This window comes from Carassius auratus, chromosome 7, assembly GCF_003368295.1.
Source record: "Carassius auratus strain Wakin chromosome 7, ASM336829v1, whole genome shotgun sequence".
Taxonomy (NCBI): domain Eukaryota; kingdom Metazoa; phylum Chordata; class Actinopteri; order Cypriniformes; family Cyprinidae; genus Carassius; species Carassius auratus.
In genome coordinates, this window is record NC_039249.1 from 22,860,902 (window position 1) to 22,880,464 (window position 19,563).

At 38.4% G+C, this 19,563-nt stretch overlaps 1 protein-coding gene across 3 annotated transcripts; it reads left to right on the forward strand.

Moving 5' to 3' along the window:
* The first annotated feature begins 731 nt into the window (after positions 1-731).
* rassf7b (Ras association domain family member 7b) lies at positions 732-14,640 on the forward strand. 3 transcript variants are annotated; one of them, XM_026267969.1, is made up of 6 exons: positions 732-846; positions 10,494-10,643; positions 10,733-11,616; positions 13,123-13,279; positions 13,463-13,570; positions 14,369-14,640. In XM_026267969.1, the coding sequence occupies exons 2-6, from the start codon at positions 10,541-10,543 to the stop codon at positions 14,398-14,400; spliced, it is 1,284 nt and encodes a 427-aa protein (XP_026123754.1). In that variant the 5' UTR covers positions 732-846; positions 10,494-10,540; the 3' UTR covers positions 14,401-14,640. The 3 variants fall into 3 exon arrangements, with proteins under 3 accessions (XP_026123754.1, XP_026123751.1, XP_026123752.1); XM_026267966.1 differs by lacking the exon at positions 732-846 and adding an exon at positions 3,758-3,995; XM_026267967.1 differs by lacking the exon at positions 732-846 and adding an exon at positions 3,758-3,995 and having other exon boundaries at positions 10,497-10,643.
* The last annotated feature ends 4,923 nt before the right edge of the window (positions 14,641-19,563 follow it).

The following is a 19,563-nucleotide window of genomic DNA, read 5'->3' on the forward strand; positions in this document are numbered from 1 at the left end:
AACAAAAAATTTCCATATTACCATGTTTGGTTTCCTTTTTTTTCTTTCTTTTTTAAGTGTCTTATGTACTATATTATCACACACACACACACACACACACACACACACTTCAAGAAAATACAGAGTCCTAGTCGAAAAAGAATCCACAGCTAAGTGAGAATATTTGATAAGCATGTGATATAAATGTGTCATTACTGTGTTTCTCAGGTGTGCATATATATATATATATATATATATATATATATATATATGTGTGTGTGTGTGTGTGTGTGTGTGTGTGTGTGTGTGTGTAAATGTATATATATATATATATATATATATATATATATATATATATGTGTGTGTGTGTGTGTGTGTGTGTGTGTGTGTGTGTATATATATATATCCATTGGTCCATTGGGGTCATTCTCCGAGTTGTCCACACGGTGGCAATCTTTCATCTCCTCTTCCTTAAGGCGCAGTCTTCCAGTCCCTATTTAACTTCAAGGATATTTCAGACATCTACTTTAGCTTGTCTTTGGGACTGCAGTCATCCTAAAAACAGAGTCAAAAGACTGTAAAGAAAAATCATACCGCCGTCATTAAATTTCCAGGTCAATATTCGCAGCGCTTCTTGTCTCCTGCTGAAAGGCAGCCAGAGAGTCACATGGCCTTTTGTACGGCGACCAGTGCGCGTTTCATTGGCTGATTTGCTTGAAAAAGCATCCGTCGTCAAGACAACCAAGAGCCGCAGTCCCACTTCACTTGTCTGGTGAGGCCTTGACAAAGTCACACAGATCCTTTTTTTTACCTTCTGCTTATTGTTTCACTCTTCCCTCTCCTGTGCATCTCAAGAGTCTGTAAGAGGTAAGTCAACAGAGGAGAATAGTGTGCTGTTTAAACATAGATCTATGTTTATATTGTTTGAAATGAAAGCTTCTTGTAGTAAAAGCTGCATACAGGATCACACATGACGAGGGGGTCCTGAAAGAAAATGCATGACATTTTATACTTATTTTACATGTTACATCAGGTAAGTTACCTTTTTCCCACTTTGCTTGTGGCTGATAAGCTAAAGAAAGTATGCCATCAAATGGAAGAGTTTACCTGAATAATGGTGGCTGAGTCGCCAGTTCTTTATCTCTTGAGAGGTTTTGTTTGGTTAAAAGCATTGTGCTTTGAGCTATTCGTCTCCTCATTTGTTTCGTCCCAGCGTTCATCACTTTCAGACTTTATTCGTGCCATGTCTAACAAGTGCAAGATGTTCCATTGTAGATAACGGTGGCTGAAGCCTCAGGAGGGATGCGAGCCTGTGCCCTCTCTGTAATGTAAATTAAGAGCAAACATGGAGTCATCAAGGTGGCCATGCTGATAGTGAAAGGCAAATGTATCTCTGCGGGCCTTCCCTATCACCTGTGCAATAAGTTTGTATAATATCCTTCAATTATGAAAAGTAGAAAGTTTGCTTGTGTAGCATATGAAGAAAAAGACTTTGTATGTAAATGATTTCTGTAAGATATGTTGTGTTACATGTACAAATATGTCCCACAAGCCCATGCAGGTCTGGAATATAATTGGTCGAAGCTTAAAGGGTTAGTTCACCCAAAAATTTATATTAGCCCATAAATGACTCACCTTAAAGTCATTCTAGGTGTATATGCCTTTCTTCTTTCAGACGAATCCAGTCGGAGTTATATTAAAAATGTTTTCTTGAGCTTTCAAGCTGTTTAATGGCACTCAGCGGGTGTTGCATGCATCAGTCCAAAAGCAGATAAATAAAAGCACCCATCCATTAATAAAAAGTGTGTCACATGGCTCCTTGGGTGTTGAACAAATTCCTCTTGTAGCAAATCTATTTTTTGTAAGAAAAAATTAAATAACCATATTTAAAACGTAATCAATTTAATCTAGCTTTCACTCGATGTTGTACATGGAAGCAGTTCCGGGTGGGTGACGTTTCACCAGTGCATGCGCAACGCTAACCTCATACATCATCCGCCTGGAACTGCTTCTGTGTACAACTGTTGGTGCAAGCTACAGTGATTATTATGTTTTGAATATAGACATTGTTCTTACAAAAATGCATCGATTCGCTACAGGAGGCCTTCCACCCCCTCCCCCACCCGGAGCCACACTTGTCACTATTTTTTAATCGATGGGCACTTTTTATTTAACTTCTTTTGGACTGATGCACTGTAACACCTGCTGAGTGGCATTAAACAGCTTGAAAGATCTAAGACAATTTTTTTAATATAACGGATTCGAAAAGAAGAAAGTCATAAACACCTAGGATGATTTGAGGGTGAGTTGTTTTATGGGCTTATTTTCGTTTTTTGGGTGAACTAACTCTTTAAGTGAGTAACTACGTAAATGCTATATTCAGTTATTCAGTGCTTTTGCCTGCTTTGTTTAGAAATTTTTAGTTTACATTGAGGGTAGCTGGCCTTCCATGTGAATTGCAGTTTTAATGGGTCGTGTAGCACAACAAGTGTTTGAAACATTTCAATCATACATGTAATACTACTATTATCCATACATGAATTAGAGATTTGGGGTTTTAACTTTTGTATTAGCTTCAGTTGTGTTACAGACATGAATGGAATTGTTTGACTTGTTGAGGAAAGCTATTACTTTTCTAAATGATCAGACTTTTTGTAATATATACTTTTATTCAGCAAGGATGCGTTAACGTAATCAGAAAAAAAGCAACAAAAAAATAAATATTTACTATATGAATGAATGAATGAATGAGGTATTTATATGAAGAAATTATAAATATATTAAGCAGCACAATTATTTTCAACACTGATAGTAATAATAAATGTAATTATACATAATAATGAATTTTAAAAATATTTCACTTGACAGTTTTGCTTTATTTCTGAGCAAATAAAGATGAAGATAAAAAAAAAAAAGATAAAATCCCCAAAAATTTAAATGGAAGTGTAAGTTTTTTGCTAAGGTAAGAATAAAAGCAAACAATCCCACAAACTGTCCCGAGATATTTCAGATTATTATGCATTTTTAGGGATGGGCTCTTGTTACTTGGGCCAGTAAGCAATTGCCTAGCAACCAGCCAAAACACCTTATCAACCTCATAGCAACGTGTTACAAAACACTCAGAAGACCTTAGCAACCACATAGCAAGACTCTTGAAATCACACACAACACCCTACAATCATAGCAGCGATCTTTTAATGGGAAAGCACCACCAATGTTTTGTTTTCCAGAAAATGTAAACATCTATTTTTTTTTTTTTGACATCTGAACGGTTGCAGTTAGCAGATTAATTAATGATCCCCTGTTTTACAGTAAAAACGTGGGAGAATATTGAGCTTAAGATACAATCCAGAACACCCCATCAAGTTAGCAACCAGTGATATGACATTGCAACACCTAGATATAACTGCCCACAACATCTTATTGTCACACCATTCACATTTTTTTACAGGCATGTATTATATCTGGAAGTTATTAGGAGGAAGTTATTGAGTTTATTGAGGAAGTCCAAGCATTTGATCTACATACACGAACACAATGAGTACACTATTACACATAAATGTGAATACAATGACAGGTAATTGAACTTATAAAGAAATAAGAATGAAGCACTAACTATGTCCTACTAACTAAGCCAATTTTAAAAACTGCTCTAAGATCTTTAACAAAATAATGACGAGAACAAGCGCAGGACGGAGAGAGAGAGAGAGAGATAATGAGGACACTGTTGCTGGTGTTACCTGTTCAGGGGGAGGAGCTTGGGAAGGCTGTGGTATGTGTCAGCATTGTGGAGAGCGGAAAGAGAGAGTCACTTTCAAGAGACGAAACAAGCAGTGCGCCATTAGTCCTGCTCCTGTACATACAGGAAAAACAACACCTGTTGGACACCGACGTCTGTGTTAAAGGTTAACGCTTTAGATTTTACACTAGACACGTTTGGGGACGGTACTTTTTGAAATATATTAAACATGATAACCAGGAAGGAGGACACATAGACGCGAGCTTTCAACTCTAAGGTAAATATAGCTTTCCGTCTCACCAGCAGGTTTGTCTAGTTAAGCTACAGACTTGACTATAAAATGTGCCAAGGTGTTTCCAGCCTGTCTGGAAAGGAAAGCAGCTTTAACTAGGGAAAAGTAGATGAAATTGTGTTTGGATTATGCCCTTGATTTTAATCAGTAGCAAGGAAAAAGTTTATAAAATAACAAGAATTAGTTGAAAATTGTTTATCGAAACCTGGTACATAGGTCAACTTTGTCTCTATATGTAAGAAGTCTGTAAAAAAAAAAAAAAAAAAAAAAAAACTACTTGAGGTTACCAGGTTTTGCAAAACCTGCTTTTATTCATGAAAAGAAAAATGCCCGAAGGGAATTAGCCATAATGGTTTAGTCACAATTCTACAGTGTTATCCATGGATCATGTAGATCATGTATTTTGTTTGATGGTTGAACGGTGGATTGTGCGATATAAGCAATACTTCTCTTCAGCGGTCAGGTCCTTTTGACTCATTCTGTCACTTGTGTAAATGTAGACATGCATAATGCCTGAGTAAATGATTACTTTATTTCAACTCTGGTGAGCTTTTGTGTTTGTGAGGAATGCTTAGTGGTAAAGAGAATCCATTTGGCAACTTGGCTGTATTTCTTGATATTTTTAATAACAAGGTTTTTTTTTTTTTTTTTTTTTTTTTTTTTGACCATTCTTATCAACTGTTCCTTGAAAATGTTTCATATAATTTTAATGACAGGTTCTACTGTCATGCATCTTTCTGCCTACTCATAAACAGGGCCACACATAGTTTACCTTCATGTTTTGAAGATTATTATTCTTATTAACACCGTGATTGTGTAGATAATTGCTAATCTACATGAGTATATTATTCTCCATAATCTTTCACATAAATCATTTAAGGAAATATCTGATTAGGGAAATTTCTGCATTTCTTTCACCTGACGAAATGATGTCACCATATTTGGATATGCAAAACAATCTACACTCCGACTGCTGCTGTTCACAAACTATGTCAGTGAGGGCAAATGCTTCATGTCATATAACTGACCACCTGCAGGTGAGAATAGTGGATTTTAATCAATGGAGTTTAAATTATGGATCTTGAAACATGAAAAGCACTAGTGGTGGAATCAATGTGCGTAAAAAAAGAAAGAACAGTCAATCTGATTTATGTTCCTGCAGCTTAAGGCTACGAATGCAATCTGGTCTCATAAAAATACATACCTTTCTGCAACACCGTTTTTACTTACCTTACTGCACGTTTCGTCGCAATTTCAAAGAGAAATATCAGCTGAGTGGGGGCTAAAACACAGGTTCAATACGTGAACTTTGGTACATTTTTATTGTGTTGATATAGGTACATATTGCTGTGTTTTTTTTTACTATGTTTCAGGCACGTAGACTATTGCTGCGGTTCAGAATTCAAATATCCAGGGACAGTAGCTAAAAGTTTATGTTCTATCGCGTTGGAAATATGCTCTGCACCAAACCCAACCCTAAATCTACCGATAGTTTTAACAAATCCAAAAACTGATATAAAAATGCATCTGTTGATGGAGCATGCCATTTGCACTTCCTTATATGCAGATTTTTACTGTTCTGTGTAAGCGTAGTTACATGAGATTCCAACCAGAGCTCCTCACCTCTCACGTACTATGTCTCCGTACTCCTTGAGCTACCGAACGAAACTAACGTTACAGTTCATGAAAACCCATTTATATGAAACTGGATATGTGTGATGCTAATATTAAAACGTATCAGTTTACAAATCTCCCAGCATATTAAAATTGTTATGAAGTCATAACATAATATTCTTCAGGTAATTGTGCAAAAACTAAGCCTAATTATTAATCAAAACTCTGTAAATTTGTGTGTAAAGGAATAAAAGGTTTCAGAGTTTTACTACCTCCAGTGTTAATTATTTTGGCAACTGCAGTGATATGTAGGCTAGACTACTTATTGGTACGTATTTCGCGTTTCATGAAAAAGTGCCTCCAAGTACGTTTTTGCCATGAAACCAGGTAGCACGAATCATGTCGTAAATATAGGGGAGAAGTTGTCTCACTCTGTAGATGGGTTGAAAGAGAGGACCACTCCCAACACATTGTGTTTTTATTCTTTGTGGAAATTGCTGTAAATCAGAGATTCCAAACCAGGTATACACATAATGCAATGGGGATTTAGAAAGAACAATAACAACAACAAAAAAACTGGATCCCATTGCAAGAAACAAAAATAATCCACGTCCAGGCACTCACATAGCGGCCAAAATATACAAAGCCTATATTGTAAGACAGGGCTACATGTTAAAAAAACACTAACGTGTATCAGCCCAAACTTTTTTGCACGATTTAGCTTAATTAGGATAAGAATTTAGCAAAGTTTAGATTCTTTACTAGGTTAAACACATTCCGAATATCTAATTTAAGAAGTGATCATACACAATACATTTATCAGTGCTAGTACTGTAGCAACCTTTAGTATCAATGAGATACCAGTATAGTTTTTGTAAATATTTTGAAAATATATTTGAAACTTTCATGTTAAATTTAGTTCGTTTTAATGATTTTGTTTCGTGTTTTTGTCTTTTTTTTTTTTTTATTATTATTACATTTAGACTATGTAAACTGTGATAACACCTTCCGGTTCCTTTTTCATAAATTAGGACTGGAATTCTTCAGCAGGAAAAGCAAGGTTGATGCACCTGTAATGCTGCATACCAAAGGCGTCTGACTTTGTTTGGCGATACTATTTACTTGTAGTCGTCAATGAACTCACTCGAGAGGGACAGAGAGTACACTCCTCCTTTTGCACACAATGGGGAAGGTTTAGCTATGCTGTTCTACGTAAGCAGGCCAGTTTCACCCCTTTAACACAAGAAACCTAATGCCTGTGAGACACATCCCTGAGTCTGGTTCTGGCTGGTTCACATAACAAATGGAATTTAGACATTTTAAACATTTCTCTTGGTTCTCATGGTACACTGAGTGAGAATGCCATCAACATACAGTCTCTTATTTAGTGTAGGTGAACTCTCAGATGACATTTGTGACCCTGACCACAAAACCCGTCTTAAGTGTCAATTTTCCAAAAATTGAGGTTTATACATCATATGAAAGCTGAATAAATAAGCTTTCAGGATTTATTAGGATCGGACAATATTTGGCAGAGATACAACTATTAGAAAATCTGGAATCTGAAGGTGCAAAAAAATAAAAATACATGTAGTTGTCGAAATGAATTCTTAGCAATGCATATTACTAAATAAAATTAAGTTTTGATATATTTATGGAAGGAAATTTACTAAATATCTTCATGGAACATATCCTTGCTTAATATCCTAATGATTTTTGGCGTAAAAGAAAAATCTATAATTTTGACGCATAAAGTGTTTTTTTGGCTATTGCTACAAATATACCCCAGCGACTTAAGACTTGTTTTGTGCTCCATTTGTGGTCACATTTCAGGAAAAAAGTCTCCTATTGTACCTTCAGCAGTCACATGTATAGAGATCTTATGACCACAATGAAACATCTGTCATCATCAGATGGAAGAAATAGCATAAAACCTGTATTTCTAGTTTGCTGTATGGTTCTAGTAGCATGTGCCCACCTGGGTACTCCTGTAAACTCATGTTGACAGGGAAACATGAGAAAAGAGTTTTTCCCAAGAATATTTGTGTTTCACACCTTCAAAAACATCATATTCAAACAACTGACAATTCAAACTTGAAACATGTTGAATATGAAATTTAAAGTCTAATTCCTGATTCCGGTTCATTACTAGTTTTCTATTTCAACACATAATGTGTTACTCTAGTTATTCGAGTGAGTTAAAACCACTGAATATTTGATGTTCATGCTCATGGAACTGGTTTAGGGTTAATGGTTTTAAAATTCAGGAATGTAATGTTTCAAACTGATTTCATGGGTCTCCACACTTCACGGCAGATTTGTGTTTAAAAGTCAATGGGAGAACAGAGCCTGATATCTACTGCAGGCCTGCTAATGGAGGTGGATGGTGTATGATTACAGCCGCGTCATCAGATCTGCTACAGACAGCTAGGAGGTTCACAGTGCTCGCTGAGGAAACACCTTTTAAATAATTTTTATTTTCCTTTTGTATTTTTTCTTTTATATAGTGAAGAGGAAATCTTTACCTATGGCACTGTGTGAGGAACTCACTATTGACATGTTAACGGAACATTTCACTTTACTTGTGTCGTTTTTAGTATAACTGAGCAAAATAAGATCTGTGGATAGCATTGCTTAGAGAGACTTCCACGTTTTACTTTACAGTATAAATGATACACGATCATATCTCAAATGTGAATTCTGAAGCTACAATAAGGACTATAATAAGGACTAATATAATAAGGACTACTGTTACCATGAGGAAGCAGGTTTACATGCTTGATGAATCAAATGACTGTTGTGAATAGCAGTAATAAAAATGGAACTAAAAGTTACCATTGCATCAATGCATTGTGTTTACTGTAGCAAGTATTGTACGCTAATTATAAGGAAGTACATGATAATATACCAATAACACAATGATAATAACCCGGTAATCATAACACCTGCTTACCTGAAAATGTAATGTTTCTCAGTACTGTTAATGACAGATACAGTAGGAGCAATCATGTAATTATGACAAAGATAACACCGATAATTTGCACTGTTTACAGTTAGAGCAGGTTCACACAAAACGTATTTTGTGTTCCACTCCCTTGTGCTGCTTTTTAATTGATTTTCTATGTAAAGATGTGCTAGATGGACTGTTGTGGTGTGTCTTGCTTTTGTGCATGAGCGCATTTTAAGAATGAATTTCCAGACCTTGACATCTTTTCCATTCATTAGTACTGCAGCTCTGCAGTTGCACACAACCTGATCTAATCAGAAAATGTAGCTATTTTATGAGGTGTAAATTTCCTAAGAATTTGTTCGGAAACATAACATTTTTGAAGAAAGTTAAGTCTGAAGGCTCACACAAAACTCCACCCTAAACCTAATGTTAGTGGAGTGTAAGCAAATTATACAAAAGCATTTGAAAGAGATCGAAAAAATTTACGCAAAGTTGTCACCAATTTGCCAAAATGTACAATTGTTATAAATTGCCAACAAGAGAGTGTGTTGGTTGCATGGCTAATGCTTTGCAGTGTGACACATTTTAAAAGCAAAAACACATAAGACTGAAATGTACTTTATTCGAGGGGATATACTTTACAGTTTACTAATATTTTACAGCTGATGTGTGAAAGCTATCTTTAAAATAATCATTGAGCTTAAATCTGTCAAAGTCATTGTGCTGTCAATGATTACATTTAACATAGGCGTGGCTTAATCATGCCAAAGACATTATATCTTTGTAATAGTAAAGCATTATGAAAAACAAGCCATGAAACCTGAGCCACGTTCTGTGAAGCATATTTGTTTTAACTTTTGACAGGCAGAAGTGTTGTGACTGTGGGTACAGTGCACACATTCTTTGAGCATGTGAGCACAGTTTCAAGGTTTGCAGGAATGTGAAGGTTGGTTAATGATTGCCTCAGGAGTCAATGTGCAGGTTGAGGACATGAGACACTCTCTAACTCACCTCACTGAGCACATTTAAAAACAAACAGCCAGTTAAAGAGTGTCTTAACCTGTTCATTTGCCAGAAGCAGCTTGAATATCAGTGCTTCCCTAAAATGTACATCAAAATTAGTGATAACTTGCAAAATAGGGCTGACTGCTGTTGTCAGAACAGGCTCAAGGGCAGATATAATAAAAGCACATTGATTACAATTCTGATCGATAACTTCTCATTAATGTTTTTGTTTAAGGAGTTTATTGGATTTGAAGTTTTCTGAAAAAAGAAATGTGCCTGGTTCATTTACTTGCATGCATACTTCCAGGAAAATGTGGTGTCAGGTTAAAAGTGATCATGCTCTTTTGAACAATGTTCTTACAGTTACAAGATGTATGGATGATCATCACAACACATCTTTCTGATGTACACTAAAAACGGTCTCTAACCTAATCTAACACATTATGACATTCGTTGGTTTAACCCATGGCACAGTTTGAATCACCAGAATCTGGAATGTTCCAAGTTTAAAGTGTGACCTGAGCTACTTGGCCACTCCATTTAAAAACCATTTATTTTACTGTTTACTTATCCTTACGTCTTTGCAAACCTTTAAGAGTGTAGTTCATCATCAAGTTCAAATGAAGATATTTGGTAGTGAAACTTGATGGATTTCTCTCCCTCCATGGAAAGTTCAGGCATCCAAAATCTTGTTGTTTTAAAATGTTCATACAGACATTGCAAATGTAATCATGAACCAGTGACGTTTGTAAGCAAGCAAAATTGTACTTCTGTTTTCCATATTTCATGTGCTGTATGTTTATGCATTGATCAATATTTCCATGTGATTCCATGTATATTGGTGGTTTTCTAAGTGCAGTTATTCTCTATATTGTAAGTAATTGTTCTGTATTTTAATTGTTGTATCTTTTCAGCAGAGCACTGTCATGTAGAGACGCTCCTAACTGACTTTCTCACAGTCATGGAGCTGAAGGTGTGGGTGGATGGTATTCCACGAGTCGTCTGTGGCCTGTCTGAACAGACATCTTGTCAGGATGTAGTCATTGCCCTTGCCCAGGCTATAGGTAAGTTATTGAGCCTCTCTCTTTCTGTTTTACTCTTTGAACAGTTAGTGCATTTGTATTTTAACGTTCACTCTTAATGTGCTCTCCAGGGCAAACTGGTCGTTATGTTCTTATCCAGAAACTGCGGGATAAAGAACGGCAGCTTGTGGCCACTGAATGTCCATTGGAGTCTTTGGCTAAACTGGGCCAATTAGGCAGTGAAGTACAATTCATCCTACGGCGCACCGGTCCCACAAGCAGCGAAGCCTCAGACCAAGGTCGAGTCCCGCAATTACCCAGACATCCAAATCCAGAGCCAATCAAACCCAAAGAGCCAAAAAAAGCTCTTACTTTCAATCTGGGGCCCTCCACATCACCCCGAACTCGTGTAAAACAGGTTGATAAACCACCCAGAGACTCCCAAGCACGAGGGGCGTCCCCATCTCCAGCCTCGTCTCTTGCCCAAGCTGGTCCATCCAAAGACACACTTTATCAGCAGATACTACGACAACAAGGGCAGCTACAGTCTCTGCAGAGACAGGTGGAGTCTCTAGAGAGGGAGCTGAGTGTTTGGGAGCGGGGTCCTCCTCCAAACCTTTCCCCTGATCTCCTTGAGGAAATGGACCACCTACAGCAGCTCATAAGGCGGAACGAGGCGGAGTTGGCCGAGGCGTTGCACTGGGAGAATGAATTTCAGTCTGAGGTTCAAAGAGAAAAGGACATTCTATGGCAGAAAAACGAACTCCATTTAGCTCTAGACAAACACAGTCGAAGGTTGCATGACACAGACAACCAATCCGAGCAGCTAGAGCGAGATATCAGGATGCTTGTTGAAACCAAGAGAAACGGTGTGCTTCAAGCAAGACCCAGTGTTGAAGAATCTGTAGTTATAGCAAAAGAACAACTGGACAACCATCAGCATCACAGGGATGAACTGCAGGCATCAATTGAAGAAATAGAAAAGGAGTTAAGGCTGGCAGAAGAACAACTGCAGGTCTGCATTTCTGTTTGTCATATTGTTATTGTTTCACTATAACCATTTATTTATTTTGACGTATAAAACATTTAAAAGACAATATGGGTACTAGAGTCTCCAAAAAAAAGGCAAATAAATGACAAACTGCAGGGTAATATGCCTACGTACCTATTAAATAAAAAAACAGTATGCCAAAAGAGTAGTATGTCCATATTAATAGCATCTGAAAAACGGTAAGTAAAAATTACCCAATGATGCTTTATCCCACGAGGCCACTTAGAGGAATGACGTGAAATTGTGCTACTGACACCGTAGATGACATGACCGGGCCAACATGGCAGATTTAGTAGGCCTAGATTACATTCATTCTAATCACATTAATACTATAAATCCACCTTATTTTGCAACATGGAAGTAAAACCATTTTCTGAGAATGTGTGAGACTTCAGATTCATTAGCCACTATATAGAAGAACTGTAGTACAAAGTGTAGTAAACATGTCTTTTTAATGGTCCCAGAGTAAGTTCTCAGTCAAATCTAGTACATACCGAGTACAGAATTTTAGAAGAAAGGCAAACAAATTCTATTCTGCTTTACTATAAAATAGCTTGACTGATCAATTTTGGTATTCAGTGGTCTGATATTTTGTGAAGTTTGCTACCGTCATGGGAACTTTGTATATCAGCCTGCTCACCCATTTACTCACACCAGCGCTAGTTTCATGACTTACACTCAGACTACAGCCTTATACAGTCACAATTCATGCCATCTTGAGTCTGTGATGAAAACTGACCTCAGAGGAACTTTGGTGTTACTATTACTGTAATACTGTCACAGTCTTGTTGCTATGTTGCAATGGACCTTTTTTTTTTTTTTTTGCAGAAGCTTTGATTATATACAGGAATGATTATAACAAGATTTCAACTCAACATGTAATGTCAACGTATTCGCGGTAATGACTTGCTTGACTGTTCGGTATACCTTAAATGAAACAGTTTTGTACTAGTTTGTTGAATCACACCTATACATTCATTGCAGTCACACAAAAGCATGACTAACTGAACCTCAGGGCACCATACACACTACCTCACTGTTGCTTCAGTCACACTCCCATCAGCAAGGACAGAACTATATTTATTCATCCTACAGTTTGTTGTCATTACCAACAATACTAGTCACACCTTTAAAGGGTGAAATAAAATGAGTACGTTTATGGAAAACAAAACAATGGGACTCATCTAGTAGTGCAAAGGCAGCATCTTTAAGAAACACTATGTCTGTGATGATTAAGCAGGAACCATTAGAAAACAATTCGTACTGTTCATGCTAGGAACGTATTGTATGGAAAATGACATTTAAGACACGCCGCTTGGACACTTGATCTCATTGTAGAGGTTAAGTCTGTGTGGGTGTCTCATTACAAGAAAAGAGAACTGTGTGATAAAGGAACATTGCCGTTTGAAAGTCACTGCTTCAGCTTTTTCCTTTAACCCAACATTAAATCTCTCTAATGTTCCCCTGCAGGCTAAAAGCATGGAACTGGATGATCTGAATAAAGAGCTACGCCAGTGTAACCTGCAACAATTCATCCTGCAAACAGGAGTCACTCCAGCACAATCTAATCAGCAAACCGAAGAGATGGATTTTGCTCTCCTCAAGCCTGATGGACAGAGTGATGAAGGTGTGTAAAATTGCATACAGTTTTCACAAATCACTAGTTAACAAGGTCTTTTGTCCTATACATGGGGTAACGTGCTTTACAAATGAAAAAAGATACTATCTGGTGGTTTCAGAGGGACATTGTCTATACCTAACCAAACAACTGAAGCTGGCAAAACTGTGTGTGTGTGTGTGTTTATGACAGATTCGAGTTCCTCCATCTTGGAGTTTAACCCTCGTACCACTGCCAAGCAAATCTTGGGGAACCCACGCAGCCTCCAGAACCCACTCGTCTCCAGCCTTCATCCCGAGGGTGTGTATGTGTGACACACAGCTTGCACACCGCTGCCCTCTGCTGGCCTAAACCTTCTGCTTGTCTACTTCTACCTCTTCCTGCTTCCCAGAATGCACACAATTTCACTTGCACACCTCCTGTCTGTACTGGTGGCTCTTTGTCTTGTCAAATACGCTGTATTTTCCGATCAGACAGTTCAACTCAACTGCCAACAAGACATTTATATTTATTAGTTTGTAATTTTTTGAGCCAGAAAACAAAAACACTGTTACTCACATTGTTTTCTGTGATTTTCTACAATAAGATAGCTGCATCTTCCTGTGTGTTAATAGTGACTGTCAAAAAAATGATCGGCTTCCCGTTCTGCTGAAACCTGCACTGCTTTGGGGTTCTTTCATGCAGGCTCATGTGACTCTTGAGCTACTGGTGTGCTTTGCTCTATGGTTCCTGCCAGGAACAAGTGTTTTAAGTAGAAAGAAATGAAGTAGTTATTTCTTTTCACTTCCTTCTATGGAACTGCCTCCAGTGGATGCTGTTCAGAGTAATCATGTGGGTGTACAGAAATGTCTCAACAGACTCAAGGTCAGGCTGTCTGACTGTAAATGGAGCATTGTCTTGTTTGGTTTTGAGCTTTTATGCTGCTGCTTTTTAAGCTAGAGCAGTTTTCTTTATCTTTTTTATTTTTTTTTATTTCTTCCATTCGTCAGTCTTCACTATATCTGTTATGTGAAACATTACCTCCACCCGTGTGTTGAACTACATATAGCATCCTCCATGAAGCCCAGGAGCTCATTGCATTTTGTGTGTGTCTTGCAGTCCTGTCATCAAGAGAGACATCATGGCGATAAAGTCTGGAGCACAACCTCGAGGAATTATTCACTGTTCACTTTATATTATGTCTACTTCATTTTGCCTGTTAATTATATTTTCTTTTGTATGATATTCTGTGAAATGCATTTGTGATCACAAGAATACGTCTATGTAAATACACTGCTGTCTTTGTAATTATGTAACATCTGAATGTAATTTAACTTGCATATATTTCACTTACTAAAAACATACCAAAATAAAAATATATTATTACAAGATTTTAAGCTTATTATTATTCCCACTGTACAATTTGGAGAGTCAAAAAACAGAAATACTTTTATATCCATATATATTATACAACTGATCAAACTGTATTTAAGATTTAGCACCACAGAACCTTTTTTTTAAATACTTAAACAGGTTTGATTTTATACATAAAACTTCATTTAAATGATTTAAATAATTATATTTTATAATAACATTAAAGTTGGTTTGGAAATCCTTCCATCATCATCACATTAGAGTGGTGATGTTGTGTCAAGGTCAATCTCGAGTAAAACTGTGGGTTAAAACCAGTGAACTATCCCCCAGGGTTTTTCCTGAAAATAATCATTAACAGTGGCAGATGGTAGGGGCATAGGTGAATTACGTGACATACTAAAAGTGGAATGAATCAAATCACAAATAAAATGTTCCATAGCTACTTATATACATCCACTGATATACAGTTGCAGTCTTACTTAGTCTATACAGACTCTGCTAAGGATTCTACTGAGATTCTACTTGAGACCATTATCACTCATAGCGGCAGTCACATCCACGTACCACCTGTGAAATCTCAACAATAATTTCAAGATTCAACAAGCACATGAACATCTTAAACCAGCTCATGACCAGCTAAGGACCAGCTCAAACCAGTAGTCATACTTCAAAACATACCTAACCAGCATATGCTGGTTTTTCAATAGGGACCTAATGGTGGATTTAGGGCCGGGTTTGTCATCTCTGTTGCTCAAGGTCCACTTTCCTGCAGCGTTTAACTTAAACCTTTATCAAACACACTAACCTTGATTAGCCTGTTCAGGTGTGTTATGTTTCTGGAGCTAATTCTGGAGGAAAGTGGAACTCGAGGGACAGAGTTGAGAACCCTTGTTCCCTTTCGAAAGCTTCAGTCGATGCTGCGCTGCTCAGCGCATTGGGAAATGTCTTATTCGTGACCAGCTGTGAAAAATGTGTGTAACACATTGATAGAATTGACCCGGTGGTAATATAGCCTCAGTTGATGATGTCATCGGGGCGCGCCCACAACACAGGGCTATAAATAGATAAGCCACAGGTGCATCAACAGGTCTTTTGTCTTCAGATCATTCTGTGCATGTGTGCGTCAGGAAGATTCTTTTCGTCAGATACAGATCTTTGTAGGATGAGCCAACGAAACGATAAGTGTTGTGTTCCTCCATGCGCTTGTCCTATGTATGAGCTGGATACACATGATTACTGTTTTGTTTGTTTGGGGGAAGAGCACGCCGTTCTGGCTTTAGAGACAGGCGAGTGTGAGCATTGTGATCTGCTCTCAGTGAAGATGCTTCATGCTCGTCTGAGCTATTTTCAGACCGCACCCATTTCATCGAAGGACTCTCGTGCGGATCTGCATGACGAGCGAGCAACGGGCTAGTCCCTTTCGCTTGCAGTGTCACTGGATCAACGCATCCTCTCTCATGATCTCGAAGCGCACTTTGGTGCTTCTTCGGTTCACGAGGAGGATGACATATCTCTTGGGTCTTTGGGCCATGAGCACCCTGCCTCTGAGCGTTCCTCTCGCAAGAGGAAATCGTACGAGGAACTGCTCGAGGTGGTTATTCGCAAGGTGGACAGGTTGCAGCTTGGATAGGTTTCTGACCTCCATGATGAGCTGTCGAAGTCATGGAGCAAACCCGATACTTCCCGCATCTTTGGGCCCTCGACTTTGACTTTTTCAACTATCGTGGATGCAAAGTCGCGGGGGTATTCGGAGATGAAACTTGCGATCTATCTCTTGCCCGAATCTGCATCCTTGGTAAACCTACTCTCCCCACTAAACTTTGTAAAATAACATCATCGTGGGTAAAGCTTACCAAGCTGCAGGTTAGGCTGGTGCTGCACTGCTCACTTTGGCAGAGTTACAGACATACCAGGCTGACCTGCTGAAGGCAATCTCTGGGGAAGAGTGGTGTACACTGCATTACACGGCGCCCGTCTCTCCTCAGTGCCCTCAGGAGATCGGTCTGCCAACCCTGCCGGTTTTTCAGGGAGCAGCGATCTCCAGTGAGCACTTCCAGTTACCGCCTGGAAATTGGCGGTGCTAAGAGTCTTGCTACCTCAGAGGTCAGGTAGCACAGAGGTCTCTAGAGCAGCTAGTAACGGTCCGCTGATTCAGGGCACTGAGCTAGTGGCTCTAGGGGCACAAGGGAGTGTTCACCCCTTCCCGTTACCCTCACAAAACCCCTCCATCCCCGCCACTTCTTGTGCTTCGGGGGGCGGTGGTTTCCAGCAACAGGACACAGAACGTCTAACATCCCCTTAAAAGGAAGTGTTAAAATTGGTACCATAGTCTTAAGGGTAACCCATAGGAAAGAGAAATCAAAAGAGAGTTATCTTTAACTTTAACTAAAGTAAAGAAACCTCCAGAAATTACGTTAATTTAAGATTGAGTGGAGATTTTTGATTGCGTCACTTGCATCTCAAACTTATTTCTTTTCATTTTGTCTCTAATCATGTTAACAGAAAGTTGAGTGGAAGGATAAACTGTGGAGAAAAAAAGATACACAACGAACCAAGAGAACTGCAGCCTTATGAGGATTGTCAAGCGAAATCGATTCAGGAATTTGAGTGAACTTCACAAGGAATGGACTGAGGCTGGGGTCAAGGCATCAAGAGCCAACACACAGAGACATGTCAAGGAATTTGGATACAGTTGTCGTATTTCTCTTATTAAGCCACTCCTGAGGCATCATACCTTGGCTAACGAGAAGAAGAACTGGACTGATGCCCAGTGGTCCAAAGTCCTCTTTTCAAATGAGAGCAAGTATTGTATTTCATTTGGAAACCAAGGTCCTAGAGTCTGCAGGAAGATCATAGCCCAAGTTTCCTGAAGTCCAGAAGTCCAGTTTCCACAGTCCGTGATGATTCAGGGTGCCATATCATCTGCTGGTGTTGGTCCATAGTGTTTTTTTGAAAACCAAAGTCACTGCACCCGTTTACCCATACATTCTGCTAACCCGCTTTTTGTAGATGATGATTTCATTTTCCAGCAGGATCTGGCACCTTCCCACACTGCCAAAAGCACCAAAAGTTGGTTAAATGACCATGGTGTTGGTGTGATTTACTGGCCAGAAAACTCACCAGACCTGAACCCCATAGAAAATCGATGGGGTATTGTCAAGACGAAAATGAGAAACAAGAGACCAAAAAATGCAGATGAGCTGAAGGCCACTGTCAAAGAAACTGATCACCTTCATGCCACGCCGAATTAAGGCAGTAATTAAAGCAAAAGGAGCTCCTACCAAATACTGAGTACATGTACAGTAAATCAACAAACTTTCCAGAAGGCCAACAATTTACTAAAATTGTTTTTTTGTTTTATTTTTTTGTCTTATGAAGTATTCTAATTTGTTGTTGAGTGAATCGGTGTGGTTTTTGTTAGATGTGAGCCTAAATCATCACAATGAAAAGAACCAAAGACTTTAACTACTTCAGTCTGTGTGCAATGAATTGATTTAATACTCGAGTTGACAATTTGAATTGAATTACTGAAATAAATGAACTTTTTCACGACATTCTGATACATTGAGAAGCACCTGTATATTGTTTCAAACAAAATCTCAACAACATCACAGACTGTGCTCAGATTTTTCTCTTTAGGTAGAGACTGGACCTCTCACATTTGTCTCCTCAAAAGTTCAGTTGTTCAGTGCCAAGTACTTGAAAGGCCCTAAATGGGGGGTTTCAGTTTAAGAACTTTCTTGTCTCAGTTGTGTCTACTTTTATCTCTCCTAAGGATTTTTAGGATAAGCATCTGAGACACTGTTGAGATTAAAATGAGAAACTGAGCAATAAAATATAACCTATAATGTAGTCTTGATAGAGATTGCAGCAAGACAATAAATATAGATTCTATGCTTCTTTCACCACATTCTCAGTTTTGACTATTTTTTCTCCTCAAATATTTCTCATTTGTGTCTACTTCTATTTCTCCAAAGTAATTTTGTAATGCTGTTGAGAATAATGAGAGATAAATGAGAATCTCATCTAAATCTCCTGAGCTTAGGAAGAGCAACCACTGAGCAATACATTTTTCCTATGGTAATAGGTACAGCCAATCAAAAGCATGTCATAAATGCTGTTGCTTCACGCCTTGTTTAGTATGATAAAAGTGTTGTGTCTATATATAGCCAGTGACTACCTTATTTTGTTACGTGTCAAATAAAATCTAAGCAGGGGCGTAACCAGGATTTTTTCATAAGTGTAACAACCTCCTAGCCCTGCTCCAGCAGCTAAGCATTCATAATGAGAGCATTTTGCAGCAACATTTCTAAAAATATTCTTCTCTTTGCTAACATATGAATATGTTATGTTCTACTTCTAGTGTTCCTTGTTTTTCTACCTGTTTCCTTTGTTCTTATTTCTCCCGCCAATAGTTTGTGGTTTCTAATTTAGTTTGCACACCTGTTCATTATTCTATTGATTTACACTTCCTGTGTATATAAGCCCTCTGTTTCCTGAGTTACATGTCTTGTGTTAATGTTTATGGTGGTGCATGGTGTTTTCACCAAAGTGTTTATCAAAGTCTTTCATTCACTGTGTTTTCCATTCTCAGCTCTTTGGATTTATACTTGACAAACCCATTTTTTCTGACATAACTGAATAATAACAATAAAAATAAACTCTTTGGCCCTTTGCTGATTCAATTGGTGGAAAGGAAGGAAGGAAAGGATGTGCTCTGCATTTCACCCAACCAAGTGCACACACACACCAAGAGCAGTGGGCAACTGTGGCACCGTGGGGAGCAATTGGGGGTCCGGTGCCTTGCCAGTGGATTCTACCTCAGTCATGTAACATGCTATTGAGGGTGGAAGGGTGGAAGGGTGGACTGGCGCTGTACATTCACTCTCTCCACCTACAATCCCTGTAATGCCTGTAACGAGACTCAGACCCACGACCTT